General features: G+C 41.6%; 2 protein-coding genes across 2 annotated transcripts in view; both read right to left on the bottom strand.

Moving 5' to 3' along the window:
* LOC119512632 (GC-rich sequence DNA-binding factor 2-like) overlaps positions 1 to 14,071 on the bottom strand; it is a 935,299-nt gene that overhangs the window by 345,019 nt on the left and 576,209 nt on the right. The gene's annotated exons all lie outside the window — the stretch shown is intronic.
* The window catches only part of TACR1 (tachykinin receptor 1), a 157,872-nt gene that overhangs the window by 69,937 nt on the left and 73,864 nt on the right, over positions 1 to 14,071 (bottom strand). The window contains exon 2 of the mRNA XM_037807422.1: positions 6,357 to 6,551. Within this exon, the coding sequence (XP_037663350.1) occupies positions 6,357 to 6,551 (195 nt within the window). The remainder of the gene's footprint in view (positions 1 to 6,356; positions 6,552 to 14,071) is intronic.

Here is a 14,071-nt window from a genome sequence, read left to right as displayed (position 1 = left end):
GTAAATAGAATTTAATTAGCAGAAAATAACATATGATCAACATTAATAAATGATTCAGGGAGGCTGAAATACCCTAGGCTGTCCAAATCTCGTTCTTTGGGATGTCTTTCTCACTTTTCATCCTCAGTGCAGGTTTTTTTTTCTTGGCCTTGGTGGTGGGCTCTTTGATAAAGAAATGCAGGCTCATTCTTTTTCCTTGTCTTCAGGGAAACTGTCCTTAGTGTCTCTGGGGACTACTCTAGCCTACAGCCCGAACAGCATCCTCAAGAGTGAATTCACCTCTGAATGACTTCGAAGGCTACTGCACCCTCCTCGTGGGGTCAATAGAAGGGAGGAGGGGAGGTGCATTTTGCAAAGCCAAATTTTGCTTCTTTATATTTTTTTCATCTTCCATTCTCTGTGCTTTTTTTCTCTATCAAGAAGAGTCTTTTGGCCATGCTTGAAATCTTTCTTCATCCCCAGTTGGCCAACTCCACTGTTCCAGTTTGCTAATGCTGCTGGAATGCAAAACACCAGAAATGTACTGGCTTTTATAAAGGAGTTTATTTGGTTACACACTTACAGTCTTAAGGCCATAAAGAGTCCAAGGTAATGCATCAGCAGTAGGGTACCTTCACTGGAGGATGGCCAATGGCGTCCGGAAAACCTCTGTTAGCTGGGAAGGCACGTGGCTTGCGTCTGCTCTGGAGTTCTGGTTTCAAAATGGCTTTCTCTCAGGACGTTCCACTCTAGGCCTCAGCTTCTCTCCAAAATGTCACTCTCAGTTGCTCTTAGGGCGTTTGTCCTATCTTAGCTTCTCCAGAGCAAAAGTCCACTTTCAACAGCCATCTTCAAACTGTCTGTCATCCTCAGCTCCTCTCTCAGCTTCTGTGCATTCTTCAAAGTGTCCCTCTTGGCTGTAGCTCCTCTTCAAAATGTCACTCTCAGCTGCACTGAGTTCCTTCTGTTTGTCAGCTCATTTATATGGCTCCAGTGATTTAATTTAGACCCACACTTGAATGGGCAGGCGAACACCTCCATGGAAATTACCCAATCAGAGTCATCACCCACAGTTGGGTGGGGCGCATCTCCATGGAAACACTCAAAGAATTACAATCTAATCAACACTGATACGGCTGCCCACACAAGATTACATCAAAGAAAATGGCATTTTGGGGGGACATAATACATTCAAACCAGCACATCCACCTTTCTAGGACTTTCTGGGTAGAGTCACACACTTGCTAGGGCAGCCAGGGCTGAGCTGCCAGGTTGCTGCTCATGGCAGGACTTGATGACAAATTGTGATAAACTTGATTGCATTAATGATGAGCCCAAGTTCCCACTTTCATGAAGTTTATCATGTTAGCACAATTTTCTATAACTGCAGATTGTAAACAAGGAAGGGCTCGGGAAACTAAACCAGTCCCCCCAGGGACCCAGGGATGTGCCCGAAGTAGCCCACCAAAAAGATCATAACTTCTTTGAAGTCTGGGGCTTTATCCTAACAGTCAGTTAAAGGAAACCACTGGAGGAATCAATTTTCAAAAGAGGAGCTTAGTTCACAAAATTATAGACATATATATGTATATATTTCACATCATCACTTTGTAGAAAAGTGTTTAACGACATGGGGGATTGTTCATGATATGGTAAATGAAATAGGCAGATTATAACAATGGCTCTTAAATTATGAAAAGATACTCAACCCCACTATTAACAGGAGAAATGGAAATTTTAACTATAAGAAGATACCATTTTTCTCTATCAGATGGGCAAAAACTCTAAAATTTTGACAATATACTGTTGGAGAAACGGGACTCTCACACATTGCTGTTGGAAATGTAAATTAGTGCAATCCCATATGGTATGGAGGGCAAATATCAAAATTGAAGCATAGATCTTTGACTCAGCAATTCCATGTAACACTTGCACATGAGAAAAATTAAATACACAAAAGTTACTCAAGGCAGCCCTCTGTAACAGCCAAAGGTTGGAGATGATTCAAAGTCCATCAATTACTGACTGGTTAAATAAATTATACATTCATTAAAAGGAATAGTGTGTAGCTGAAAAAACAATAAATAAGTTCTTTATTAATTGATATAGAAAGATCACCAAGACATCTTAGCTAAAAAACAGTGCAGAACAGTGTTCATAATAAGCTATGTCTTGTGTTGCAGATCTTTATTTGTCTTGACCTGTATGTGTATAAGACATACACATCAAAGACTGGAAGGCTTATTATCATCAAAATGCTAGAGCTTTGTCCCAAAGGATGGGAATACCAGTGATTAAAGAAGTCATAGGAATTTTCGTTATACCCTACAATATGGTCATATTTCTAAAATACAAAATAAAGTTTTCAATGACTGTCCAGGAAGATGAACCAAGTTTATCTGTAGTTTTTTATAGCTCAGGGTACATGCCCAGGAATGCAATAGCAAGAGTGAGGACATGGAGACTGTATGGCCTTGTTCTCTGGTTTAAAATTTGCTACATTCCTCCAGGGACAAGCAGGTGGCCTAGACCACCTGAGGCCACCGGGGAAAATCCCAGGTAGTTTGAAACAGGAGAGAGTTCAGCAGAGCAAAATGCAAGAGGTCAAGCAAACGTTAGAAGGCGTGGGGTCCATCCACGCCTCGGCTTACTCAGCGATGAGGACCTACAAATACGTTATCCCAGGTAAAGCCCCATAACTCAGAAGACCGTTTATTCTGGGGGAAATTTTGGGGTATACCAATGAAAGCAATTTCCTGCCAGCTTATGAAAGCAAAATGCCCTGAATAGTGATTAAGTATATTTTAACTTAGAAGTAGGACTCCTACATTCCAGAAAAAGTGCATACATCATCAGTCATCTGGTATAATAAGTAATTTGAAAGCAAACACCCAAGCCACCACCATTAAACTCAAGAAAGAACAAGGCTATCTCCTCTGAAGCACCCCAAAGTGTCCCTTCCATGATCACAGATCCTTCCCTGCTTTGGTCTTTACTTTTGTGGTGGCCATGCCTTGCTGTCATTTATAATTTTACCACCTACTTATATATTAGTAAAAATTTAATTTCATTTTGCCTGATTTAAAACTTTATGCTTATGAAGTTGTTTACTAGCAACATAGTATTCTGTTACACACTTGCACCAGAATTTTTTATCCATCCTACTGGTATCTCCAGTTTGGGGTATTGAGAACAATGCTGATAGGAACATTATTTACACTGGATGTATTTGGGTACATATGTGCATGAGTTTTTCTAGGGTAATTACCCTTGAGTGAAATTATTGGGTTATAGGATATGCATAGCTTCTTTTCTAGATACTACAAAAGTCTTTTCTAGTATGGTTTTTATCAATTTAAACTTCTTCCAGCAGTTTACAAAGGTTCTCATTGTTCCCTACCTGCATCAAAAGTTCTAACATTTAGTTTTGTCAAACGTTTTAACTTTTACACTGATGAGTGTGCAGTAAGATCTCATTATGGTTTTAGTTTGCATTTCAGTGGTGATGAATGAGGTTGAGTATCTCCTCAAATATTTATTGAACACGTGGTTTTTTTTTGTGATGTGCATGTTCAAACTTTTGCCCATTCTTTTATTAGATTGCTTGTCTTTGATACTATCTAATTTAACTCAAGTATTAATAGAGATACTAAATGATGAACAATCAGAGCTGGATGTTCATCATGCAGCCAGAGGCAAATGCAGCAATTTAAGACTTTTAGCAAAATATTTTTATCCGATCAACTGGCACAAATTATCCAAATTGGATTGAAGTACCTGTTCACTAAAAACACTGCATCACCAATTACTGCCAGTCATCTGCTTGGCATTGGGCTGAGCCCTCAACACGGATTACTTTATTTACTTCTCTCAATACCTCAACGTGGTATTAGGCTTAGAGGCTTAAGTGATTCAAGTAATTCAGGCAATATGACTCAAATAGAAAATAATCAGATTGGGAATTGATCCCTTATCTAACTCTCGAGACCATGCTTTTTCCTAATCATTATACACCCTCAAAACAAAGTTTACTTCTGGTTTCAAATTTGGGGCTATAATGTATAGTGGAAATGGCAATTATTAGTTCTAATAGAAGAGAATGTAATTAAATACATAGTTCAGAGATGGCAAAATGTAAATTCCCTAAAAATACATAATGATGCATTATGAAGGATACTGACAAAAAGAAAATAGGTTTGAATAAAGCTTTGCTATGTGCTTGACAGTCAATATAATGGCAGCAAATACGAACTCTTTTGATTTACTATTGGATCAATAAAACTTTTATACATCCTGAATGGATAAAATTGGATGCTCTCAAACCAGACTCACTTTTAAGGTTAAAAATGATGAAATAAGCACTGATGGAAAACCCAACTATACATCCAGTAGCAGCTACCCTTAATTCTCAAAGCCAGGAAAGAAGGCAAAAAAACATGTTTTGAATCTCAAAGGGAATTTCTAGTCATTAATAACATAAAAACAGTTGAGTGTTCAAAACTAAGATTCTAAACACTACATTTTTTCTTGGATAAGACCCTGGAGATCCATGGGAACATAAATAGATCTTCATGTCCAAGCTAAACTCTGAATCTTTTGGAAGGTAAGGAATGCTGAGTAGTTTGAAAGCGGATCAGACTTTGTAAATATCATGAGACCTAAGACCTGACTTACAGCCTGTGGTGGTTTCTGAAGCAGTTTATATAGAGAGCTTTCATTCAGAAGCATTTTTTTTTTTTTTTTTGAAACCTTCTGGCTCGAACTTGTTCCCAGGTCCTGCACAGCTTGTAAAGCTGTGTTCTTTTTCCCACTGAGATCCTGCTTGGGTTTGTAGTTTCACTTGAAAGAATGATTTTCAATGTCTCCTTCTAGGCTGCACGTTAAATCCCCTAGTGCTTGATTGATTAAATCCCTCTGCGTCTGGAAGGTAAAGACTGAGCTTTGTGTAGTGCTTCCTGGCAAATGTGGAGCACATGCAACATTATAACACTGTGTGGGACAGGCTTTCAGGCCCACAGATCTTGGGCAAGGACAGGTAGAGTGTCTCATTTTAACACATAATATATTTAAACACCTGCAATGATTATACAGCTATCTGATGTATTTGGTGTAGTGACAATATCTGACCTTTTGTTTGGAATTTAATAGCTGGCAATGAGAGAATATATTATCTCTTTTGATTTTCACGGTTACTTATGGAAAGCAAGAGCCGTATTTTCCTGCATCTTGACAAAAACGAAATGAGAGTCCGAGAGGCTATGCTAGAAGCCCAGGATCACAAAACTAGTAAGTGACAATCTTGCAGTAAAAACCCAGACCTTCCGATTCTATCACCATTGCTCTTTTGCAATTCACATAATAAACCCAAGATTTCAGAATTATAGAGGGCTTTCAGAAGGACTCACACTATCAATGAGCTCTGAGACCAGAAAACTGATGGTGATATAAATGTCACATTGCTGTTCACTTGAGCAGAACAAAACAGGGTAATGTTGCCCCTGGGGTATAGAGTCGTGGAGAAAATCACTGGGATGGCTTTGGAAAACCCTAAATGAGATTAGCCAGGCTCCTGGAAGATAAGCAGGCCTGCCTTGTCAGGCTCTGTAACTCAAAAAGTCTCAATGCATTGGCCTTGTTTTCCCATGCATTTTGCAGGTGTGTGTCTTATTTCTCCAACTGTACAATCCTGGAAGGTAGGTGTCTTGGTTTGGTTTCTCCTAGAGGGAGATTCTGAGACAAGGTTTCAAGTGCAAGTAGCTTACTTGGAAGAGGAGAAAGCAACAGCAGGAGGGAGTGGGGCCATGGTAGAGAGAAGGGGAGGCTGCCAATGAAGCATGAGCCATTGAGCCAGCTACCACTGGGTGGCTGGAAACAGTGGGCACGGTGTAAAACACACAGCTCAGAGACACCCACGAGGGCTGTGGGAGCTGGGTTATACACCAACGCCCATCAGTCATTATTGGGGGCTGGGGGGGTAACTCCCCCTCCTTTCAGCAGGCTCTGCGATTGGACAGAGTGGCCTTCTGTGGCTTAGGAAAAGGTTCCCAGGCAAAGAGATGCAGACATTGGCAGGAGAAAGTTTCTGCTAAAAGGCCCTGAGGGATTTGGATGTGCACTCACAGTTTGCTGTACCAGAATCCAGCTGTTGCTTTTTTTTTCAAATTCTCTTTCAATGCCCAGAATTTGGCCTTACAAATTACAATCTCCTGATAACTATGGACATATTAACCCAATATCAGAGTGGACGTGAGAAATGTGGACAGATACCTATTAAATCCTAAACGACAAAGGGATGTGGCCAGAAAGAAGGAAAAAGAGAGCACAAGGAAGACATGTTGCGTCACAGCAACTTTGGAGCAGGGAGTTGTGGTACTCACACTTTCTCGTAAATCTTTTGGGGGTGCTCCGGCCATTTGATCATGCACACGACTCTGCTGGGCATGGTCTCTGTGGTGGAGTAGAAGCCCTGCGGGAAGGCCAGCAGCAGGGCAAGGACCCAGATGACAAAGATGACCACCTTGGTGGCCGTGGCGGACAGCCGGGGCTGGAGCGGATGGATGATCGCCATGTACCTGGGATGGAGAAGAAAGGACAGAGGGTCAGATTTGGGCACCAAGGTCTGCATCAGTTATTACAGGATTTTCCAGCCTATGACAGATTCCTGGAGACTCTTTGACTCCTGTTGATCCTAAAATCCCCTTTCCATATCCTATCCTTAAGCTTTATGACTCTTACAGCAGACAATGTTAAAACCTGTAAGAAAAGGCAATTGAATTTTTTTTAATAATTCATTTTTTTTACTAGAGAGGTTGTGCATCAACAGAACAATCATGTATGATACAAGAGTCCTAAATACCACCCTATTCCTAGCACCGTGCATGGGTGGGTTCCTTTGTGAACACTGATGAAAGCACATTTTTATGATTATTCTATTAACTATGGTCCATGGTTCAACTCAGGGTTCACTGTTTGTGTAGTGGATTTTTTTCAGTACCCCAGAACCCATCTAGCAACATTCCAGGAGAGAAATTTTAAGCGTTGGAATGCTCATTCTAGGGGTCTGATTCCCAAGTACAGGCTTACCGTGAAATCAGAAAAATAAGGACAAGGTTGTAAATTTATTCAGTGCGAAGCCTGTCTTTTATCCTTTTCAGATGAAGACTAATGGTGACAGAAACAGTAGCTTTGAAGTCCTCACGAGGCCACGTCAAAGGCTAGCAATCTCACATGGGGCCGTAAGATGTGAGGGGAAGTGGCTGTGTGTGAGAGCAAGCAAGCCAGCAAACCACGACGGCTGCAGGGGAACTTGTCATCGATTCTCTGAGCTTGCGGAAGTCAATGTGTAGCTGACAGTCCCCACCTGCTGAGACAGACAGACCAGGGCATAGGAAAGGCCGGGAGGATGGAGATCGGTGCAGGAAAGAGGACACAGAGTGAATGATTTCCTCTAGCCTGGAGGCCGTCCCTCCAGGCCCCTGGGCCTGGGATCTAGCACTGAATGGTGACATCTGAGTGAGAGTGTCCCCTCATTTGAATTGTGGGCACCCTCTGAGATTTGGCAGAGATTTTACGAATCATAAATATTCCAATTGGCATTTCACATCAGCAACGATCACATCAACTCTGCCCTCCCCATTTTCAAGGGCATCTCCCAACGCCTATTTTTCTTGCAAAGTTTGTGGATGCACCCCTTAAAGTGTGCATGTCTTTTCAGAGTAGGGATTATGTCATACACAGGCTTGGGGGTTTGAATATTATCTGGCAAAACCTCAGAATCATACATTTGATTCTCTGACATGCAGGTACTTCTGGCTTCTGTGGGACAGAATGGTCAATGAAGGCTCTGGAATTGAGCAGACAAACAGCAGCACAGCTGTCAGCCGGCTCCATGTAAGTCCATACAGTTCCTTTCCTGCTCTCTTTGGACTTCAAGGAGCTCTAAGCCAGAGTTGGGGCCCAGGTTACAAGTAAAGCAGTTTCATTCAGTATGCATTCAATAGATGTGTCCCAGGCACCTGCTGCAGGCAGAGTACAGCGTTTCTTTCTGTGCTATGAGCTTCTAATTTCTCCAGGGAGAAAGGGTGCATAATAGGCAGCCACAAAGCATACCAGTAGGACAGGTGATCTCAAGCCTTAAGGATGCTGCAGAGGTGATTGGATGTCCAGATGACTAGAAGGGGTGAGAGCTCAGCCAGATTGGGGGTAAGGCTGCCAAGCATCCAGCTTGAAGAGCTGGAAGCATCTGGTGCCTTCCTCCCTTCTCTGTGTTATGATGACATCTGACTTCCTGTCTGAGAAGCTTGATGGCTGTCTTTGTGATGGCTTCCCTGAGCAACCTTTTATCTTTCTAAACTTCAGAATACCTTTCTCCAAATTTTGCACCATAGCTTTCTTGCTAGGGACCTAGGTTTTCCTACTCCAGTCTGCAAGAGCAGTGTCACTGAAGACATTCCACGAATGGGGACTGGATTTCAGGAGGACACCTCGTGTGATAAACCCTCAGGAAGGAAAGCCCCAGAAACTTTTCCTTCTGCTTTTGCTTTGGAAAGTGGGTAGGTCATCTTGAATTCAGGAGACAGTGGAATTTAGGAGGAGACTTGTAGGAGATAAAATGGTGGCGGGGAGTAGTAATCTATAAATCTTTGTGGAAGTTTCCCTGGTTGAGTTGGTGGCAATAAGGTCTATCACTCAGGCTGTCTGGAGGGCATCAAAAGGGCAAAGAAACTCCCAGGATTCTGTGAATCAAGCTTAGTCTGTCTTCTTTAAGTTGCACCAACAGGCCACAGCTATGGCCAAGGGAGACCAGTGCATGGGGTGATCTCCCAAAAAGAGCCCTGAGAACTCTTGATTTCCCTCTTCATTCTGCTTCTTCCTTGTTTCCTGACAGTGATTGAGCCTTGGTTTCCCCTTCAGTCATGGGTGGTGGCGGGGTGGGGGGAACCCCAGAATCAGAGTCAATAGATGTGTGCCTGCACAACCACAAGCTTCATCTTTTTTCCAGTTTTGTGAAGGGCTGGACCCTGTCGGTCATGGCCAGAAGCTCTTTGAGGGTCTGCGTTAAAGTTGCAGGGTTATTTATTGGATCATTTCCCAAAGACAAGATTTGTCACCTACAAAACTGGACACGCAGCCAGGAAGTGGCTTATCTCACCTCCAGAGCCACACAGGCTCCTGCTCTCACTGACAACTGTGCTGTATTGGGCTTTGCAGCGGCTAGAGGAGAAGGCACTGGGGAGAATGTGGTAATCACACTGCCCCCTTTTAATAGTGTCTGAAAGTCAAGATTTTAATTTGTTTCTAATTCAAAATAAATGCTTGATCTTAAATAAATGAATCCTAACTCCCACCCCCATGCCCAAGTTGGTGATACACCATTCAGAATCTAATGTGAGTGGGGCTTAAGGGGGATTGCATCAGCATGTTGGACTGTAGCTCCAAACAGGTGGCCAAAAACCATATTTTATCTTTATTGTAAAAACTGCAATTTGGAGCCCATTTCAGTTAACTTCTCTGCTATTACTTGAGTGTAGGAGGCATTTCAGTGACAGATGAAAGTATTACCCATATAAAGCCAGAGAGAACAAAAGAAGATTGGTTTTGAAAAAATGTATGTATTTCCATTCGTTCATAACAGCTGTTTATAAACCATCGTTCCTTCCTTCCTTCCTTCCTTTCTTCCTTCCTTCCTTCCTCTCTCCCTCCCCTCCCTCCCTCCCTCCATTCCTTCTCTCTCTTGCAAGTCTCTCTTCTGGGGCTTCTACAACATGCTTCTTTCTTATTTACCCGAATGCTAGTACCATTTGGATAACTTGTCCTCAGATGGATGCATATTTTCTTTCCTACTGCCCATTCCTAGCTTGGATCCCATTAACATGCATTTATAAATTTATCTGTAAGCCATTGAACAATGCTTGCTCATTTGGTTACAAGTTATCTCTGAGCAAGTGCTGCAAGTCCTAGGAAAATATAATCAATAAATATTTATTGACTGCACTGTGCTCATGGGACTTTAAGGCAGTCAGTGAAGCATCTTTCTAGTTTACTCATTAATTACCAGGCTTCCAGAGACAGGGGTCTGGAGGCTGTGTGGGATGAGGCTTGCGTTCTCCACTTCGGGCTGTTTCGGTGCTGCAGAGAGCTGTCAGCACTGATTTGAATTGTATGTGGTCTCCCAACCGAAAAATCTGACATGCAGTCTTCCTCTTGCATGATTATGCTTTATAAAACCCTTCCCTATAGTCCCTTAGATCTGGCAAAACATAAGGCTGCACTTTCTTTTTAAGGCAGAGTTAAACAATCTTCTTATTGCAAAGAATCCCAATCTCCTGACAAGCAGCAGTATCTTCACAACTTCCTCCTAAGACAACCCAAAGTTAACTGGGCAGAGAGAACATCTTTCCTCTACGGGGGTGATTGATTCCACAGGGTCCTTTTTCCTCCATCTTGCCCCCATCTCCAGTTTCTTCTCTCCATGATTCCCGTGCATGACTTCCCAGGTTGGCACAAGTCCTCTTTAAGGGGCTGCATCTTCCTGAGTTCAAATGACCAGGGATGGTGACAGCTGGGACTGTGGGTTCTATCATCCAGCTCAGGGGTCGGCACGCTTTTCCGTCAAGATAATAAATATTTTAGGCTTTGTGGCCGTCACAATGACTCAACCTTGCCTTTGTAGTGTGAAAGCAGCCACAGATAGTAAGTAAATTGTTGGCTGTGGCTGTGTGCCAATAAACCTTTATTTTTCCAAAACAAGTGATGGGTTGGGTTTGGCACCAGGGCCAAGGTCTGCTGACTTCTGGTCTAGTTTACGGGAAGTGAAGAGCAGGGAGGAATTAGAACCATAGCAGAATGTGTTGTAATCTTCAGAAGCATCCTTTCCCTTTGAGAGTCAGGACTCCAAAACTGAAGCTCACTGGGTGGATAAATCTGAACCCCACCATCAGTCAGAAAGGTGGTCAGCTCTGGGCACGACCCAGAATCCGGCCTCTTGGACCGAGCTCTGTGGTCATTCAGCCTGATGTCCCCCTGGCTGGCTCCTACTTATTTTCACGACTTGACCCAGACGTTATCTCCCTGTAGCTGGGTTGGGTAGCCCTGCCTGTCCTGCCGTGCAGTCTCAAATCTTGCGCTGCCCATATTTCACTGTATTTATCTATTTGTGTGTCTGTCTCGTCTCTCTTAACCACAGCCATGGCTTCTTTGAGGATGGCAGCAGCTGTATCTTTGTCACGTTGCTATCCTTAGCTGCCCTCAGTGCCTAGGATGTAGTAAGTCCTCAGTGGAAGTTTAATTGAGGCTATACAGAACACTGTTGCAGTCATACAAAGGTGCGTTTGGGATTTCTCTGAGTTGCAGCCATCCCTTTCCTCTGAGTGAAAGGCGTGCTTTTGATGACCTTAGCCTTGACTTGTAATCTCAATAGCAGAAAACTTAAAGGAGGGGCACTTAGGGGAGAGGGTTTGAACATGGCAAGTTCCCACCTCCTCCTCACTCAGGGACGCCTCTCTGCTCCTGCAGCTCTCCTTTTTTTTTTCACCTCATAAAGACAGGACCCATGAGCTGGGTTAGGGTGAGGTGAGTGAGAAACTGTTCTCAGGGTTGTGCAAGTACACGGTTAGAGCTCAACTTTATTTACAGTTTTGGTATTTGGTATTGACGTTTTGCATTAATTTTGAGATTTTAAAGTATTATTTATCTTGATGGCTGTGTGTGTTTGGGTGCCTCCTTAAATTTTGTGCTCAGGGCGAGTGCCTTGCTTATCTCACCCTGGTTCTGGCCCTGATAGTATCTCGATTCAAGTGCACCAGGCAGGACGCGTGTGATAAAAGAACGTGCATGACAACTCAGGGAGTGGTGGGAGAACTGTTTGGCACTGCTTCTCCTGCCATCCACCTGACATACCTGATGCACAGTCAGTTGTGCTGTGTCCTGAGCCTGTGGTCTTGAAGTGCCCCAGGGTGCCAGATCATGGGTACTAGGGTCAGTGGGAAACCTGGGATATTATCGGGAATATGTGCAGGAAGGAGGCTGAGCAATCTGTCGTGGAGAGTGTAAAGAGTAGTTTGGGGGTCTGCTACACTGATTTGCCTTTTATTGTATAGCTAAATTCAGAACTATTCTTTATTTTTGATAGTGTTTTCTCAGTTAAAAAAATCTTTTGACAGCAGTAAGTTATAAATGAACAGAAGTGCATGTTCATTGGAAAATTAAGTGCTGGATTTCTGTTTTTACTGAAACTTGATGATGAATGTGTAACCTGCACAAAGTGAGTTTAGACATTTACCTTCAACGAGGCCGAAGTATTGACACTGAACACATGAAATCCAGAAGACACAATTCTGCTGAAGCAGCAGCAGCACCTACACCAAATAGGTAGTAGTTATTTTAAGATGTCTGTGCTCAAAGACGTTGATTTAACATGTGCAGTAAAAATGGTGTATTTTACCACCACTCCATGAAGCATGGCTTTTCATTTAGATTAAATGACTGTTCTTTTAATTTAATTTCACTCATTTTCAATTCCAATTTTTCTTGTGCATGTACAAAAGGTGCAGTGAAAGCTATTAATGTGTTGGCTCAGTTAGCAGAAGAACTTGGCAAATAGCTGAATAATTCTAATTTTATATTAGTGTCATCAGATTTTTCAAATAGAAAGTCCGTTAATTCCAATAATGGTTCTATTCTTTTTTAATTCAATTTATGGGTTCAAAGCTATGGAAGATGAAATACTGACATTGTGAATGTTACCATAAATTCAGTTCAAACATCAACACTAAAGATAAGTTATTTTTGTTTCCTTTTTGTACTAATATGAATACAATGTGGTTAAAATAATGTTCTGATTAAATTAAGAATCTATGGAACAGAAATGTACTTGGAATAGATTGTGATACACATAATTTGCAACCACCTCTAAACAAGCTGTGGTATACTACCAGTTGATACAGAAACTATAGTTATTGAAATTTACAAAATTTTTTATAGGTAGAGCATAACTGAAATAATTTTTTTTGATAAAGCTGATGATATAAAATTATATCTCAGTAGTGTTTCAAGTGTTTGAGCCTTTGAAGAACTGCTTTGTGAATTAGTCTAAGTGTTCTACAGTGGTACTAAATAAACTTTTTGTAAATGAATTCTCTAAGTTTTACTTGCATTTTGTTTAAAAGCAGTTGAAAATGTTTAATTAATGCTTTCAATGATGTATTCCAAAATTTTAGCTCCTATTTTGCTCTCTATTGCTAGTTCCCCTACATTCTACATTATTAACCATTTGTTTTACATTTTTCAATGTTCACATTAGCGGTAGCATATAATATTTCTCTTTTTGTGTCTGGCTTATTTTGCTCTGCATTATGTCTTCAAGGTTCATCCATGTTGTCATATGTTTCACGACATTGTTCCTTCTTACTGCTGCGTAGTATTCCATCGTGTGTATATAACACATTTTATTTATCCACTCATCTGTTGAAGGACATTTGGGTTGTTTCCACCTCTTGGCAATTGTGAATAATGCTACTATGAACATTGGCGTGCAGATATCTGTTCATATCACTGCTTTCAGATCTTCCAGGTATATACCGAGAAGTGCAATCGCTGGATCAAAGGGTAACTCTGTATCTAGTTTTCTAAGGAAGTGCCAGACTGACTTCCAGACACCAACAATGAATAAGAGCTCCAATTTCTCCACATCCTCTCCAGCATTTGTAGTTACCTGTTTGTTTAATGGCAGCCATTCTAATTGGTGTGAAATGGTACTTAAGTTGTCTTTTGACTTTCATGATGAAGTCCTTTGATGCACAAAATTTTAAATTTTGAGGAGGTCCCATTTATTTTTTCTTTTGTTGCTCATGCTTTTGGTGTAAAGTCTAAGAAACCATTGCCTAACACAAGGTCCTGATGATGCTTTCTTATGTTTTCTTCTAGGAGTTTTAAAGTTTGGGTTCTTATACTTAAGTCTTTGATTCCTTTTGAGTTAATTTTTGTATATGGTGTGAAGTAGGAGTTAAAATTAATTATTTTGTGTATGGATATCCAGTTTTCCCAGAACCATTTGTAGAAGAGACAATTCTTTCCCCATTGAATGGACTTGGCA

Source organism: Choloepus didactylus, chromosome 17 (assembly GCF_015220235.1).
Source record: "Choloepus didactylus isolate mChoDid1 chromosome 17, mChoDid1.pri, whole genome shotgun sequence".
Taxonomy (NCBI): Eukaryota; Metazoa; Chordata; class Mammalia; order Pilosa; family Megalonychidae; genus Choloepus; species Choloepus didactylus.
This window is presented reverse-complemented; position numbering and strand designations above follow the sequence as displayed.